At 41.6% G+C, this 18824-nt stretch overlaps 1 protein-coding gene across 2 annotated transcripts; it reads left to right on the plus strand.

The window, feature by feature from the left end:
- The first annotated feature begins 1241 nt into the window (after nt 1–1241).
- On the plus strand, nt 1242–14810 carry LOC120540342 (PAK4-inhibitor inka2-like). Of its 2 annotated transcripts, XM_039771014.1 has the most exons (3): nt 1242–1512; nt 5797–5895; nt 13759–14810. In XM_039771014.1, exon 3 carries the CDS (start codon nt 13798–13800, stop codon nt 14671–14673), a length of 876 nt encoding a protein of 291 aa, XP_039626948.1. In that variant the 5' UTR covers nt 1242–1512; nt 5797–5895; nt 13759–13797; the 3' UTR covers nt 14674–14810. The 2 variants fall into 2 exon arrangements, with proteins under 2 accessions (XP_039626948.1, XP_039626947.1); XM_039771013.1 differs by lacking the exon at nt 5797–5895.
- The last annotated feature ends 4014 nt before the right edge of the window (nt 14811–18824 follow it).

Genomic DNA, 18824 nt, shown 5'->3' on the forward strand with positions numbered 1-18824 from the left:
GGAGACATTGAATCTCAGTCCAGACTGCCCACCTCCATTCAAAATTTTGACTCTTTCTATGGATTTAAGAAGAGCTTAAAGACTTTCTTGTTTGGCGAGTATCTTTTTAGCTAGACTTTGTAGCCTAGGAGTGGAAACTCGCTTGTATTTTCTGATTATCAGTTTGCACCCTTGTCCTGTAACACTTGTTTCTAAACAGTTCCCCCAGACTGATGTTTACTTAATTATGTTGACCTCTCTTGTAAGTCACTGTGGATAAATGTGTCTGCTAAGCAAATAAATGTAAATGTGAATCTGTCTATCTATTGCATATAACGCCTTTCCCTTACCCTAACCTTAATTGATTTTCTCTTTCCGCTTTTCTAAAACTGAAGCAAAAGAGTTCCCTAAATGGACGGGAGAGCGAATTCTTCATTTTAGAAAGACCTGAGATATAAAGGTCCTTTCGTTTTCCAGTCCTGCTCGTTCCTCTCTAGTCTTTCTTTTTTGTTTTGCAGGTCACAGTTTGTCTTGAATTTTGAAAGCTGACTCATATTTATGCTGATAATATAACTTAGTTTTAGCCTTGAGACGGATTAAGTGCCCGGTGACATACACATAACGCCATGTTCTTCGTTCTTGTGCTTTGCACAATATCTGCACGTTTTAGAGAAACAAATCTAGAAAGCAATGATATGCAGGACTTCACGACAAAGTATTAGTCACGCATTTTGCAAGGCGTGTTACTTTTAACAGCCATCTGTGCATAATGAGCCAACTTTGCAAACTTTGAACTCTTTGCTCTCCCTGTGTATTATTTACGCTACAGTCTGCAAAGTTTACGAATTCAGCGGTGCCGTGGATCCTACTGAGTAGCTTGCAACTTGTTTGCACAATATGTAATTTAATACGATTTACCAGCGTAGCGCTCTGACTCATTGCAATTTCAAAGCGCTCACCCCCATGCAGTGTTCGCCAGATCAGATGGCTATCTACACAGATTTGCTACGCCGAATCCCTCTGAGCACGGAGCCCGACTTATTACGCGGCAGTCCCGGGGCTCCTACCATTTGGCATCGTGACAGATTTCTCACCACGGTGCCTGATTTTGTTTGTATGAGCTGCATGCTGCTCTGTCGTTGTCTGCCAATGAAAGTCGACTCACGTTACAGGCGCGCTCTCATAGGCTGGAGACGAGACGCACGGCTCCTACTGGCTGCTCGTCCCTCCGGGGGCCGAGAGCGCGCGTCATAAGCACAGCTGCGCTCCAAAGTGGGCTGCCAGAGTTGCGCGGGTGTGGGGAAGGAGAGTGGGTGACTGTCACAGTCACAGGGGCTTATTTAAACAGTCGTCAACGAGTTTTAATAAATGCTCTCAAAAGACCCCCTGTCATAAAAGAAAAGCAAGCTAGCAGTCTTCTGGAAACCATTTCCAAGATCATTCTTTCAGCCTGGCATCGAAACAAATTAAATCTTATATACTGTGCAGGAAAAAGTTGGATATCTCAGGGTGCCAGCAAACTGGGCAGATATGGTGAGTACATTTAAATTATTTGTAACAAAGTATGTAACTTTTCAATTTAAATGTAGCATTTTCTATATTAATGATGTAATTTTTGCAAGTACTAGAAAGTTTCATAGCAGTGTGTTCAGTAATGTACAAGCTGCGCTTACACACTGTGGGAACTGAAATGCCGAGTGCTGAATAGGCGCAGCCTAATTTAGACCGGGAGCTGTCAGGAATGTTTATGATGGCTTTCAGATGTACATTGCGGTATCCTATGGCATAATGTTGGATCGTGTTCAGAAAGTTGACCATAATGTGCTCTGCGATTTATTACACTCGGAGTAACGATTATAGAGAATTAAAAGATATCCATTCAAATCACAGACCGAAAGAACTGAACAGTCCGATTGTGGGAGTCCAATTTTAGCTACACGTTTGCTAAAGGCTGAAACTGCTTAATATATACATGCAACATATTTTTTGGCACTTGCTCAATTTCGTTAAACATTTCTTTTTATTTATTTCATTTAAGTGAGCCCTGGTTTATGCTGATAGAATTTGGCGCGAGGCAAGAACCAATCTATTGCACGCGTTATAGATAGGTGTGCTATCGTTAAATTCATTACAGTTTATGGAGAACCGGAGCGCTGTCACTTGATATGTCTCATACGGGACACTAGGCATGAACACCGATGCACACTGTGACAGTTTGATGGTATCTCTACTCGTGTCGGGAGCGGCACGGTGGCGCAGCTGACACAATCCAAGCAGCTGAACCTTTGGACGATATTCGAGGTCCTATTGGGGGCACAATCTGTTGAAACCCGGAAGATTTCTGTCAGCGAAATGTTTCCAACAACTAAGTTGAACAGATCTGTGTGGACTATTTCATGCTTAAATTGACGATGATTGATTACAAATTTCAGTTATGGAGTTTGAAACGAATTGCTGAATTGAAAGAGGCGATGCGATTTCGGTTACTCCCATATAAATGAATTGCAAGTTTAAACGGAGCAGCTCAGAGCAATAACGCTTATCAACGGCGTTCAGGGCGGTTTAACTTCGCATCCAGATAAGCCATGAGTGTCAATTAGCGCCGTTGCCTTTATATTTGTCTTTCATTAGTTTTACAATTTGAAGTTTACAGAAACATTTGAAATCTAAAATATTTCAGAAACGCATTTTTTTTATTGAATCGAGCCGTTCTTAAAAAATAAGTTACTGAACCGCCCCGTCCTGTCCGGCTTCTATGTCGTGTGCGATAGGGACGCGTGGTGCGGGGGCGAATCGGTTTGGGGACGTGAGCTGCAAATGGTGCAGCGATTAATAAAAATGAGAAAAAAAGACATTTAGTCGAAATATTCAGTTCAGGTTTCTGCAGAGTTTGAGCGCTGGAGCACATCTGCTCCACATTCCAGTTTGATTTAATTACAGTGGTGTGTGACTTAGTTCTGTAAAGCACTGTAATTAGCTCGTTAAGGAGTTTGCCACAGTTTCTACATGTTACAAGAGCAAAATGGAGGGATGAAAGGCGCTACATTCAACACACAGATAGACAGAAACATTTTTTTTTATTTAGCAGAAATGGTATAAATCTGCTGAAGATAAAATTAAAATGCGTTATTCATCTATCAATTTATTTATCTATTTATTATATAGTGCCTTTCATGCTTATCTATCTATCTATCTATCTATCTATCTATTAATTATATAGTATCATCTATCTATCTATCTATCTATCTAATCCTGCCTACTACACTAAAATATCTATCTATCTATCTATCTGTGATGAAGAGACATTCCATCTATGATCGGCTCCTACTTTTCATTCATCGTTACTGAAATGACTTCCAGAAATTCTGCATGGTATTACATGGTTACAAAAATGGAAGATGAATGTCTGTACGCCATTTTCAGATTTTTCTTAAACTCCATATAATCAATCTCCTTACTTTATAAATGATTTTGTTCTAATACTGCTTTGTTTAATACTTTTCATCAAAACGATACAAATAAGACTTCTTTTAGATTCTTATAGAGCATTTTGTTTTGCAACAGTTATGCCCTCATCAGGACTGCATGTAAATACAGTAAGAAAACGAGTGCAGCTGCACACGTTAAAACATTTCAGACAAAGCAGGCCTGGCTATGCACCTTTTCAGTATCCTTAAAACATCAGATGTTAGAAGGTGTTACTGGAATGTGTCCATCTGCAGAACAAAGCATCAATTGGCCACATTTCCTTTGGGCTGAGGCTGGATTTTTCACAGGCTGTTAGTGGCTGAATATCAACAGGTCTTTAGAATTGGAAATCATGGAAGGAGCTAAATGGGACCTTAAGTAGTGTAGATGGCACTTGGTAACAGCCTGGGTCTGGGTGATAGACAGGTCAGTGTATTGGCTACTGGAGAGAATAGCTGATGAATTCTGATGAATGCTTGGAGCTGTGAACTGCTCTAACATGCCCTGGCTACTGGACCTTCAGGTACCTTGGACATGTCCTGCAATGTTTTCACTTCGTGTTACTCACAACCTTGCCCTGGATAAGCAGGTTAAGAGGATGGATGGATGGATGGATGGAGAGTTTGAATTAGCCGCATTTCCTAAACACATAAGCACATTAAATATATGGGTGTGTGTGCGCATATATGATATGCACATATAGAAATAGTACGTGTGTACATTATCTATCTATCTTATATAGTGCCTTTTGCCTACTTTTGTGTATATACACGTAATTATGCGTAAACAGTATATACTGTAAAAATAAAATGAAAAGTATACACAGGAGTGGGCAAAAGTAGCTTTACAGTTGTGAGCACATGAAATGTATACTGTATATCTTGTAGGTAATTTGAGAACTTACAAGATTGTGCCTATGTGCCATTGTGATGTTCTTTGAGTTAATAAAGTTAATAGAGCTATGGTAATTATCACAACCTGAATGCTTTTTCCATACAAACAACTATAAAGCTACTTTTCCCACTCCTGTATAATATATGTAATATTTGTGCCAACGTAATCTATCAATCTATCTATGTGTATATATACACAGAATCATTAGTCTACAGTATATATTGTAAAAATAAAATGAATGCATTTATATATACATATATATATATATATATACACTGCAAGTGTATACATTATTTATGTATTTTTTACAGTACATACTGTAAAACATTAAATATATACATATACTATAAACTATGCACTATATAAAATATTTACTTTAGATACATATCTATCTATCTATCTATCTATCTATATCTATCTATCTATCTATCTATCTATTGTTACAAATAAACAAACCAGATGAAGATGTGAGGCAGCCATCCATATAATGTATCCTGGCTGCAAAGACCAATCTATCTACCTAATCCTGCCTACTATACTAAAATTAATATCTATCTATCTATCTATCTATCTATCTATCTATCTATCTATCTATCTATCTATCTAATCCTGCCTACTATACTAAAATTAATATCTATCTATCTATGTGTATATACACATAATTATTTGTTTACGGTATATACTGTAAAAAGTAAAATGAAAGAGTGTGTTTGTGTGTGTATATATACATATGTATATATAGTAAGCGTGTGAACATAATCTATCAATCCATCAATCAATTTAAATGCATACGCACATTTTTATTACTGTAAACAAATTAAATATGTACATATACATACACTTTAAACTACATATTATATATTTACATGAGTGCACATAACCTATCTATCTATCTATCTGTTGTGTATTAAATTGTGTACATATTATAAATAAGATATATATAAAATGTATATATTGTGTAATATATATCTGTTGAACTCAGTGTTTTGTGTCTATCTTTGTAGATAATTAAATTAAATGAGCAGATCAATGAGTGAAGTCATGTCCATTGTCTTTGTGACAATGATGCAGTGACTAAGTTCTTGGACTGTCAGCATCACGCTGCACACATGTTGCACGCTGGCTCTGTGCCTCTGAGTTCAGGTGTGACCCTGATTAAGTCACTTCACTTGCCGGTGTTCACACTTTTATTAAACAGTCCAGACTTTCTATACAACAGTTGTCCAGTGTCCTGGCATGATATTTGTAGTATTAAACCCATCCACCCATCTTCCATACCCACCATTTCTTGTGTAGGGAAGTAGGGGAGCTGAAGCCTATCTGAGCAAACACCGGGCACAAAGTAGGACCAACATGTGGACAGGGTCCCGTACAGCACAGGCTAAACACACACACACACCAGGGCCAGTTTAACATGAAAATACATCTAACCTGCACGTGTTTGGTCTGTGGCAGGATGCTGTAACAGCCAGAAGAAACCCATGTGGACACGGGGAGAACATGCAAACTCCAGAAATCGCATTATAAAATCAGTTCCTGAATGTTCCACAGAGGGTAAGCTGACAGTCATTAATAATAACACATATATAATTTTTAATAATTCAAAATGCTTCAAACATTTTCCATTGGATCTAATGAAAAAAAAGCACAGGAAAAGACCAAATAAACAATCAAACATTAAGTGTAACATTAAATATAAATACAGAAAACACAAAAGTGTGAAGTAGGGCTGAGAAACAGAGAAATAGGAATAAAAATACCAAACTCTGTAACAAAACCCTGATGAAACAACATCATTTGTAACGCCACATACCATCATGAGCTGGCACCTCCAGAGCACTCGGGTATTTGAATCCCCATGAAGTCTGCATGTTCTCCCTGTGTCTGTGGCCATTTTTCTGCGTGTGCGTTTAAATGGCGACCCTAACGTGGCTACCATGACCTTGCGATCAACGGGTGTGCCATGCAAGTGTGGGTTCCTTTGTTGTGTATGTGATGCCACTGATTTTGTCTTCCTGTCATAGGAAAGGTGGGTTTGGAAGCTTTGCTTGTCCATAACCAGCAGTGGTGAGCAGACAGTCTGTCCTACAAAACACAGACAGTGGGCTGACATTCATCAGAATGTCTTACAATTACAGATGACAATGCGTTTTTGTATAGCAACGGGTGTAGGCCCAGAATGCTGTGGCAGATTCTGAGGACAAAGGCAAGAATGGATGATCCTAATTACGAAATACAGAATTAGCACATAGAAATGCAGATCTGGTAAAAACATACAGCAAACAACGTAGCATCTGAAGAACATAAACAGATACGGACAACATCTGTCCAGTTCATTAAACTACAGCAATGGAGGAGATGAAAATTACAAGGGAGAAAGTCTTGCGATGCTGTTAGGGAATACTCCAAATTGTTTAATGTCTATAACACTCTCATTTTTGGGTTTCTATAGGTTGTCCTCACGGTAGGTCGGCTTACACGTTTTTGGTCTGTGGATTCAGCGTTGTGATTGGCTGCTCCATTCATGGTGAAGATTCGCGGTCTGGAAGTCGCTATATAAAAGAATATTTACTTGGGTGTAGGCTCTCTCTAAAGCTTTACAGCTTGTTCTTCTGTTGCCACCGACTTTAAGCAGTCATCTACACAGAATTGACTGAGTGCGGTGCTAACGGCTTCCTCAGGAAATGTTTCTTCATCCGATCTACGCAAAGCGTAAGAAGCACAACTGGGTGAAGAAAATGTGCTGTCATTTTGAATTCTTCCAGGTCTTTGCTTAGATTACCTTCAGGTCGCCACTAAAGGCGTAAGAGATCAGTGTCGGCCTGTCGCTTCTCACTCCCCCACCGACCACCCCATCTCAGAGGGACCACCTTTCGGAGCCAAATTGTTGTATTTGTTTCAGCTGTTATAACAGTGCCATCCAGCTCACGTTCAAATATTCTCCATGTACCCCCCCACCCCTTCTCATGGGTAAACGCTCATGTGCCACAGTGATTTAGGGAGCTTTCCAGACTTCATGCATGCTTAGGTCTCGCTGTACTGTCCACCCTCAGTTTGTCATGCTGCTGGCTTTTAGCTGCCAATTTATAATATTTTTTGACAGACTGGCCTAATTTATGCTTGGTGGTGAAGATGGAAGAATTTTCGGAAAAGCACACAGACACACACACACGCATACATACACATACATACAGCTTACCAGGCTCTTTTAACTTTTAAGAGAGAGAGGAACAATTATTGATTTTAGCAAATGCAGACCCCCAGAATAAACGTGAAGCTGATTATTTTTTCAAACGCGCACCAGATGTTCCTTTCTAATTTGCATTTCCAGGGCTTTCTTTCTTTTTTTTTCCTAACCCCGCTATTAGTTAGTCACTGAAAACACAATTTAAAACACACATGTGTCATTAACCGAAAGGAAATTCCTCGGGATGACAGCATTCTGGGAAATGTGGGGAAAAAAAAATAAAGTCAACAACTTCTACTCCTCTGATAATTGTTCAAAAAAAAAAAAAAAAAGTGATAAGCGAGATGTCCAGTAGCTGCACCCACCCCCAACCGGGCAGCAGTACCCTGGGCTGTGCCACAAGATTTCAAACGGCAGCCTGCTCACGTGATCGCGTCTTATGGCCAGAAGCTGCCAAGTTTTGAACTATAAAAACAACCTGCAGCCTCGTGAATCACTACGGCTGGCTTAAGTGGCACAGATTCTGCCTCTCTCCTCACGCAACCCTGTGACTCACCACCAAGGAAGTGGTCTTCATGGTTTCCTGCAAGTTTGAATTGATTGGGTTTTGCTGCCCAGGTGGATCCTGGAGGAACCTTCCCGACGTTACACCCTAAAAGTCACCGGATGATTGTAATCACTGCTGTCTGTCAGCAACAGATACCAACTTGTAGTTAATGGCTGAATATGTGAAGGGTGATTGGCAGAGTCCGGTGATGAGGCTTTTAAACCATAAGGAGACAATGTGAGGCGTGGTAGACCATGAACTGGGAGCAGAGGGGAGCGTCTCAGCCGCTTGGATTACTTGTTAGATGTTAAAAGATTTTGTGAGGTATGACGAACCAAATCCTTCATAAGTGATCAATCTTGTGTGCACCTGGGGCTGGATGGGGAAATTCAGCATTTGGGACGGGGCTTGGACGTCAGGAGACAGTGGGATGCATTGAGACATTGGACCATGTTACGTTAATCCAAGAAATGGACGGGTGCATTTAGGCCATGGGGACTTTGCTCTTGTGCCATGCTAGATCTATAAGAAGGGATAGGTTGGAAGCAGGTTGGCATGTGAAATTGGACTGGGCTTATTAGGAGACATCATGAGTCACATTTGGCCATAATTAGGACCAGACAGTAGCAATATGGTGTCTTGCACTGGGTTTTGAATATCAGGAGATGCTATGGGTTTGCTTTAGCTCAAGATATTTAATGTGAAGTAGGTCTTGTATAGAACTGGAACTGGTTGGGTATAGTCTGGCATGTTGAACTAAACTTTATATATCTTGAGGCATTATGGAGCTTGTGTGGCCTAGATGTGGGACTGGATGGCAGCAACATAGTGTCTGTGACTGGGCTGAAAAATCAGGAGATGTTATCAGGTGTGCTGGAACACATCATTCAGGTAGATCTTCTATGGAAATTGGGCTGGATGGCAGCAATATAGGGTTTACAACCGGGTTTAAGTATCAGCAGAGGTTATTGGGAGTATTAGACCAAATCATTCAGGTCGATCTTGTATGGAACTGGGATTGGATGTTAGCCAGACAGGGTCTGCAACTGGGTATAAGTATGAGGAGACGTTATTGGGTGTGTTGGACCAAATTATTGAGGTAGATCTTCTATGGAACTGGGACTGAATGGCAGAAAGATAGGATCTGAGACTGGATTTAAATATCAGGAGAAGTTATCAGGTGTGTTAGACCAAATCCCAGAGGTAGATCTGGAATGGAACTGGGAATGGATGGTAGCAATATAGGGTCTGAGACTGGGATTAAACACCAGGAGATGTTGTTGGGTGTCTTGGAGCAAATCATTGAGGTAGATCATGAATGGAACTGAGCCTGGATGGTAGCAAGATAGGGTATGTGACTGGGTTTAAGTATCAGGGGAAGTTATTAAGTGTGTTGGATCAAATCATTGAGGTACATCTTGCATGGAACTGAGAATGGATGGTAAAAATAGAAGGTCTGCAACTGGGTTTACGTATCAGGAGATGTTATTGGGTGTATTAGACCAGATCATTGAGGTACATCTTGTATGGAACTGAGACTAGATGATTGCTGTGTAGCATTTGGGGACTCAAAAGTCCTTATAAGGCCCGTTGCACCAAATCCCATCAATGGAGATATATCTCACAAAACAACTGAGATGGATGGGTGCAGTGTAGCATCTGGGACTTGGCTTCTGCATCAGAAGCCATTGTGGGCATGTTGGCCCAAGTCTTTTTTAATCACGAATGCATGATGTTTAGAAGCTGAGACCAGACAGGTGCAACATACCCTCTGGTACTGGGGTCAGATATCAGGAAGTGTGTTGAAGCTAGGCCGGGATTACAGTTTTAAATCCTGGAGAGAGTGTTTTAAATACTGGGAGGCACTATTAGGCATGTTGGGCCGAGAGCTATGGTAGGAGTAATTATAGCAGTTAAATAACAGAGGACATTATGAGGCTTGTTAGACCAAATTGTTTCACCAGGTTGGGTTTCTTTCTGGGACTGGGTGTGAATAAAGATGACATTTTGTGGTGTTGTGGACCAAACCTTTTTTTTTTACCAGGGACATGTCTGGTGCATGGTAGTGTCTGACGCTAGGCATAAACATCAGGAAGCTTTGTTAGGTGTGCTGGACCTATAGAAATGGGGCTGCAATTTGGAACCTTAGACTGTGGTTTATAATAATTTGGGAGACATTACTAGGCATGCTGGACCTAGAACTGAAAACGGAAGGGAGCATCATTGCACTGTGCTTATATATCGGGAGATGTTATGAGGCTTTTCTGGACCACGTCATGTCTTCAGGGATAGGCGTTCATGAAGAACTAGGGCCAGATGAGTGTATTGTTGCCTCTGAGTACTGGACTGAAATTGTGAGACGCTCTAAGAGGTACACTAGACATGGAACCCAGACCAGAGTGGAGCAACATGGCCTCTGTGATGGAACTTAAATATCTCCACACGTCAAGAGGCGGGTTGTGCCAAATTCTTAAATCAGTGCCATGTGTTACAGAGAAGCAGCACTGGACGAGAGAGCAATGCACGGGTTTAAACCTCAGGAGACGTTACAAGGTGTGCTGAGCCCAGCCCTCTAATCAGAGTTTGTACAACTGGGCAGCCTTTCAGTTAACTTGGAAGAGATTTTATTTTTTTCCCAGAGGCCGAGAATACTTTCTGAAATGACATCGAAAGTACAAGGCAGCGTAACTCCCTGCCGCAAGTCTGTGCCTGCCCTGGGAAAACAGGAGAGGCCTCTTATTCAGAGGTTTCTTTTAGTCTGGCTAAGGATAAAAAGAGACCAGTATGGGCAGATAAAATGCTGTTTTATTACTTTTTTTTTGTGAAAAATATATAGGATTGTGCGATTTAAAAGTAGTAAGAATGTCTGTTTGCTTCAGAACAGTAAGGCTAACGTTAGTATTCGGTAATTGTTTAAACGTTTCGGTGTCGCGTGAAATGAGCCTTAGTCATGTAAACTACTTAGCAGGCTCCGACTGGCCCATATACAATTTCTATAAAGCAGGTTTCATTTTAATTAAAAAAAAAAATCATATATATTAACGAAGAAAGGCCTCAAAGGAAAAGCAGGCGGAGGAGGAGGAGGAAAGGGAAACCTGACCTTCAATTCAAGGCTGCCGTTTCCGTTGGGCTCTGACAGACGTGTTGTGCGAGTGCAGCGCTACTTTTATTTATTTCATTACTTCACCCGATCTAGGCGTGCGTCTATTTTTAATTATGTTTTCCATAACGGCGCTACTCTCCTCGGAGTGTTTAACTGCCAACCCTGTGAATTGCAAGCTGGCCTACATTTCCCTGTTGGTATTTTGGAAAGCCATTCTGTATTCAATTGATTTTTCCCTCCCATTGCCACCTTCTTCCAATGACCAGTAATGACACCATCCCTACCACATTAACAGTTATACCACTTTAACCAGAATGGCCAGTGACATGTCCACCTCTGACCATCACCATGGGCTGTCCCTAAGTAAAGAGCAAGGGAGGAGACAACTGAGGAGGATACACACAGGAAGAGCTGCGGAACCAGATGGAGGGAGTCCTCGAGTTCTTAAAAACTGTGCTGGCCAACATTTTGGTGTCTTCTGTCACCTTTTCAGTCGGTCATTAATGCAGCAAAAAGTTCTGCTGCTGTGGAAAACATCCTGCATTGCTCCAGTTCCAAAAAATGGCAATCACCAATTCAGCTCATGACTACAGACCGGTGGCATTTGCGTCTCACGTCATGAAGACCTTTGAGAGGCTGGTCCTCGACTGTACGAGTCCCTTTGCGGTAGACTGAACTCAGTGCCGTTTGCCTATCAGACAAAGACTGGAGGCGAAGATGCAAGCATCTGTCTGCTCCACAAGGCGGGACAAAGTTAGCAGCACTGTGATGATGATGTCTTGCGATTTCTCCAGCGCCTCCAATACCATCCAGTCATCCCCGTTAAGGGGGTCAGCTCAGGGATATGCAGGTGAATGAGCCAATGGTGTCCTGGATAATAGACTATCTGTTGGGCACATTTTGTAGTTTGTGAGAATCAAGGTCTGTGTCTCTGATGTGGACGGATGCAACACTGGAGCACCACAAGGAACAGTTCTGTCTGCTTTACTCTTCACTCTCGACACCTCGGACTAGAAATAGAACACCACGCCATGTCACTTGCAGAAATTTGTGGCCAATTCTGCACTTATAGGGTACATCAATAAGAGGGATGGGAAAGAGAAGAGGAGTCAGGTGGAGAACTTTGCTTCTTGGTGCAGAAAGAATGATCTGCATCTTAACATCAGCCAAATCAAGAAACTACTTATTGACTTTCACCACACCAAAGAGCCTTTATGTCCGGTCATTATTCAAGAAGTGGATTAGAGGTGGTCCACTCCTACAAGTGCCTGGGGATCCACATCAATGACAGGGGGGAGAGCAGACTCTATTTCCTTATGAGATTATGTTCTTTTAATGTGAGTGGTGACATCCTTCACATCTTCTACTGTACAACTCTGTGATGGCCAATGTGGTGTGCTGGGCTGGTAACATCACTTCAGGAGAGGCCCACCGAATTAACAAGCTAATTAAAAGACTAGGCTCAGTTATGGGAAGCACTCTGGACCTGCTGGAGGTAGTAGGAGAGCTGAGAAATAAAACAAAGCTGAGTGCCATAATGAACAATGCTGCACGTGCTCTCTCTGACACACCAACACTGAGGAACAACAAATTATTCAGAAGTGTGTCAAGAAATGCAGTGGGGGCTTCTTTATAACAACAGTAATACGCCTGCATAATGCCTCATTGGGACGGGGACAACCAAGTCAGAGGTTTTCTTATTATTCATGTTAGTCATTCTAGTGTATATTTGAGATGGGTTGGCTGTTAATATAATAATAGTAGCCACGTGACCTATTGAAGACAAGTAATAGAATATATTTAAAAATATTTGATATTTCTCATCCTATCCGTAACTTCAGCACCGTTACTCTGTATCCTTGTGAGTCTGCACCTCTCTTGCTCTGCGCCACTTCTCTGTATTGCATTTCTGTAAAGCTAACATCTCAGACTCTTTGTCACTTTGAGGTGCCTTGCTTGCTTTCTGTCCTCTTCTATGCTTCCTGTCTTTGAATGTCAGAGTTGGAAGGTGACTCTCAGCATGCCTCCTGCGTCTTTACTTCTCGTGTGTCTCAGACTCGGGCTTTCTCTTTTGTTAACATCAGTAAAGCCAAGCTGACCAATCACACCAAAGCCAAACTGACCAATCAGATTACTTTAAGGGAACAGGCACACACCAACTTTAGTGTTTTATTACACAATACATTATTTACTTATTTAATATTGAGCTTCTGTAAAAAACTTGTTACAAATTAAGATCTATCTATCTATCTATCTATCTATCTATCTATCTATCCAATCCTGCCTACTATACTATATCTGTCTATCTGTTCAATCCTGCCTATTATACTATATCTATCTATCCAATCCTGCCAACTATATTATAAATATCTACCATACAGTGCCTTTCTCATCTATCTATCTATCTAATCCTACCGACTATACTATAAATATCTGTCATATAGAGCCTTTCTTATCTATCTATCTATTTAAAAGAATGGTCTTACTGTATTTTAGCAATATTCATGGTGTTTTGTAATTACTGTATTTTACCATTCTTTTAATGGGGGCCTCACAATTATATATTTCTTTTCATTCCAGCTCTGTGTGCGAGAGTCCAGGGACTGCCTGCGGGAACAGATGCAGTGCATGATGAAGACCCTTCAGGATCTGAAGCAGATGAGAGGGGGCTGCCGGGCCTCAGCCAAACCAAGCGCCGTGTCCGTATCCACGAGGGGCTGCCAACAGAGGGTTCTGCAGAGAGAACGACTCGCCCGACTTCGCACCTCGGACACGTCTGAATCCAGCACTTATGATTCGGCTTGCTGCTTGGCTACAACGCAGGAGGAAGAGAATGAGCGCCTGACTAAGGACTCGCCCAACAGTGAAAAGAGCTTGGAGTTTGACTCTGGTTATTCTGAAGCCTCTTGGCAAGACGATGTTGTGGTGCTCAGGAGGAGCCGGAACATCCGAGTTTCCTCAGGAGCTTGTTTACGCACCAACCGGGCACCAAGTGGTAGAATAAGGCCAAAATCTACCTCAGATGCTTGTATAGAACGTTGGACCTCTTTTGAGGCAAGCGATCCCGAAGACTGGACTACCTCTTTACTTACAAGAGGTCGCAACAGGCAGCCTTTAGTCCTGGGGGACAACAGCTTTGCAGACTTAATTGAAAACTGGATGGACTTGCCAGATTGTCCCGAGCCAACAGAACTGAAGCCAAACCCAAGCCGACGCCTGGCGAAGGACCTGTTGCTTAACGTGCGACGTAAACTGACTGGAATGTCCCGATTGGCAGACATACGGGGCAAACAGATGGACAACGGACATGTCAACAGGCCAGGAGGTACAAAACGCTTCTCCTGCCCAATCGGCTTTCAGCTGAGGTCGTCATACTTTCACCAGTCCCACACAGGACTCCATGAAATGGGAAGTGACTTTTATCAGTTCACAGCACTCATGAAGACTGGTAGCAGGCAGCCCATCATATGTAACGACATTATTGGATACATCTGAGCGTATTTCAGTTCCGCCTACAGTATTTGGTGTCATGTTCATGTCTGCTTGTATATAGAAGCTGTTGTATTTTATTTTTTTAAAACAAAATTCACAATTTTCTATTTCTTAAAAATAAACCAAATGCTTTTTTCTGTTTTTTTAACCTTTGGGTGTTCTTTCTTCATTTTAAACTTTTAAAGTGAGGTTTTATTTAAGGAAACCCCTGGCCCAAAGTACTCCAGCATTGCCTGGGTATAAATAAATGGTGGTGGTGTGGGGGGTAAATAACACTACTAAGTAATTAAGAAGTTACCCAATTTAATTGTGAGGAAAATGCTGCACGTACCTGCTGCTTTGGGTCCTGGAGTGTTTGAGCTGACTGATGGGAATTGTAGTCCCTGCGTCTGCGCTGTTTTTTTTTGAGCTGCCCTCCTCCAATTATAACCCCTCTTCCTGATACAACATGAAGCTTATATTTTAGGTTGGACCAACGGCAAGGCACATGCAACACTCAGCATATTCGTGACAAAAACACTTGGGCGAATTTCGCCGATCAACACTCGTCTTGCACTCTCGCACACACAGACCGAGGACAAAATGTTTGATTTTCTTGTGACGGGTCGCGGACCGGTTAGGACTGCATTGCCGGGTATGTTAAACTACATGACATGGCGGTCACAGAAGCGTGTTATGACGGCCTCTGACTCGCTAAGATTAGGTAAAGGAAGTCGATGACTGAAAATTGCTGGGAAAATATGTTTAATGCGACATGGCCTTAAGATCGACTTGCTGTGTGACCCTCAGAAGGTTACCTAAAGACTATGTTGCATTAGACATTTCACTTGCAGACTTCATTTACATAATCTTAGTCGATCGTCGGGGGGCTCCTGTGAAGTTAATCATCTAATATGATATACCCGTCGATTGAGACGGACAAGTCTGCGACTGGCTAGAATAAACCCTTTGGTTGGAGGGGGTGGGCTTTTTGTGCGTGAAAGTTCGGAACCAACGAACGTTTAGACAGAAGTACCATGCACAGAATGTAGTGACAAGGAATAAAAAAACACGCAAGTTTTAAAGATCTCAAACAGAAGAGAGGCTCGTCTGTCTGATGTCTCATATTTTACATACCCTAACATCTATCCATCCATCCATTATCCAACCTGCTATATCCCATCTACAGGGTCACGAGGGTCTGTTGGAGCCAATCTCAGCCAACACGGGGCGCAAGGTAGGAAACAAACCCCGGGCAGGGTGCCAGCCCACCGCAGCATACCATAACATGGAGAAAATAAATGAAGGGCAGAGACTGCGGCGGAACTTGATGCAGCTGTTAACCCTCATCAGGCTGTCATTAAAGGGGCGTGCTGGATGATCGGTGCTCGGTCAGTACATGTGACCTGGGTGGCGATTTTCAGTCGTGTTATTTGTCATGGTGGGGTGACAAGATCAGTGACTGTGATTGGCAAGTCTGTCATACCCCACAACTAACAGTCACTCCTGCAGTGGGGGTATTCATGAGAAAATGTAATATGTAGTAAATGTGAGCAATCAAAAGCAATGCAAGAATAAGAAGTGAATGGGGTGTATGGGATGTTTTACTTTTATCTACTGTATATTCAGCTGATCAATGACAACACCCTCTTATAATGTTTAATCGAGCAATCATTTCTAGATATACAGCCTTATCCTCAAAGTTATCACTGAATTCCTGGAGAGGCTTAGGTTTGATTGGCTTATTACACACAGCTAGGGAATCAATTGTTATTTGTGTCCACTTATTGTCGATCAGTTCTGTCCACAGATAACACTAAACGTGAGGTGAGGGGCTCTGGATATGCCAATGGCAGCACCTGCAATCAATATGTCTGAATGAAAGCGGCAGCCCATCTATTGCTGGTCCACGTTCACTCCAGGTTAAGGGTGGGAAGGCTATGGCAGTGACTGGGCAGCACCCATCCGAAAGAGTCATCCGACCACCCAATACAAAGTAGGCAGAAGTAAAGTTTTAGCTTAATTTGGCATTTAGTTCCTGTTCCTGCAAATCCAAATGCCCACCCCTGGTAATGCCACTGATTGCATATGTCCTGGGACCCAATTAAGGGGTCTTTAAAAAGGATGGATGACTTTGAAATGGGAAGTTATTTAAGTTAATCATATACTTGGTCTGCAGGATTGCACTGCTGAATATTGGTGGTCACTGCTGCATGTACCACTTCTTGTGCTCCCAAAAGTTTCCCAAACTGTTGGTACACCGTTTCTTATTCTAACAGAAGGCTCAACACAAGCATTTGGAGTAATAAAGACACTGCATTTGTCATTCCAACAGAAGGTGCAATATAAACAATTGCATTAAAATGCATTCTATTTATCTTTCCAACAGACGGTGCTGCACAAACATTTGTAGCAATACATTTTATTGCTGTGATGTGGCATCTGTTGGAATGACAAATGCAATGCATTTTATTACTACTTATACTACAAAATACATTCCAACAATTGGTGCATTACAAGCATTTGCAGCAATAAATGCACTGCATTTCTCATTCCAACAGATGGTGCATTACCAGCATTTTCAGCAATCAGTACATTGCATTTGTCATTTTAACAAATGGCACATCACAAACATCCATCCATCCATCCATTATCCAACCCGCTATATCCAAACTACAGGGTCACAGGGGTCTGCTGGAGCCAATCCCAGCCAACAAAGGGCGCAAGGCAGGAAACAAACCCCAGGCAGGGTGAAAGCCCACTGCAGACATCACAAACATTTGTAGTAATAAATGCATTGTATTTGTTATTCCAACAGATGGCACCTCACAAGCATTTGTACTAACACCTTTCATTAGTTTAAACGCTTGTGAGGCGCCAACTGTTAGAATGACAAATGCAATGCATCTGATTACTATATACGTTTCAAAATACATTCCAACAGATGGTGCACTACAAATATTAATGCTGAGGTCTACATTGATTACATTAAATTACAACCTGTCTTATACAGGTAGCACAGTTAGTTACAATCATATTTCAGTATTGGTATGCAAACATTAAATATCTTCAGAGATGTATAGGGTGGTCCAGATCTAATTATGCAATTTTTATTATGCTATATCTTATTAAGTTTATTATATAGAAAATCACCTGAAAAATCCTGGACCATCGAGAAGTATGCAAACTAACGACATGAAGAATTGTCTTCATGCCGAACTGGAATCGTCCCCGCATAAATCAAAGTCACCCAGAGGATCTGGATCTGCATAGATCTGGACCACCCTGTATATTGATATTATTACATTAACATATTTATGATACAAATTTCAGTATCACTAATTTACATCTTATTAGACAAATACTTCAGTATATCCACTAATGTTTCATGTCACAGTTGCAGTGTACTACTAAATAACATTATCAGATAACTGACATGGCAGGCGTGGTCGGCCCACGATGACACAAGGCTAGTGGTCTGATCATCACTGCCAGGTGTCTACAGCTGCAGCCCCCTCAATGCTATTGCTGACATCAACGCTAACTCCATTTTTCGCCTCATGATTTACCACCAGCAATGCTTTGCAAGTAACATGCTTTATAAAACCTAAAGTGTATCCAGGCTTGCGGAAGTCCTTGATTATTTCAGCGGGCTGATCACATTTCCTAAGGTAAATAATCTTTAAGATTTCAGGGGAAATACAATCTTCTTTTGTTTCATGGGTTGTTTGTTGAAAAATATAGGACTGAAGTGACAAATTGTGGTAAAGGACGCTTGATGAGTGAGGATCAGTTTCATTTATTTAGTAAGCTTGGAGAAATGCACTGTATCGGTTTTAAAGAGTGAGCATAAGCCATGAGGCGGACCTCCTTCGGTTTTATGAGCACAGGTCAGACAATTTCTGGCATTACGGATGATGGGCCGGTTTTAAGTCTCCTTGCTTGCTGATGCAAAGAGAAACGATTGTCCATGTCTGTTAAATATTTTTTCCTTTTCAGACACCAGCATTTCAAAATTCACATTGCAGTGCCCAGTCCTTTGAAGCCCACCAGAAGGCTTCCATTTCAGCCTAACTGGAATGCCTGTCAGAGGTCTGCTGGTTAGGTAACCAATAGTCTTCCCGAAATGACGCAACCAACAGGCCCTGCTTATCAGGCCAAAACCCGCTTCTGCA

Source organism: Polypterus senegalus, chromosome 12, assembly GCF_016835505.1.
Source record: "Polypterus senegalus isolate Bchr_013 chromosome 12, ASM1683550v1, whole genome shotgun sequence".
Taxonomy (NCBI): Eukaryota; Metazoa; Chordata; class Cladistia; order Polypteriformes; family Polypteridae; genus Polypterus; species Polypterus senegalus.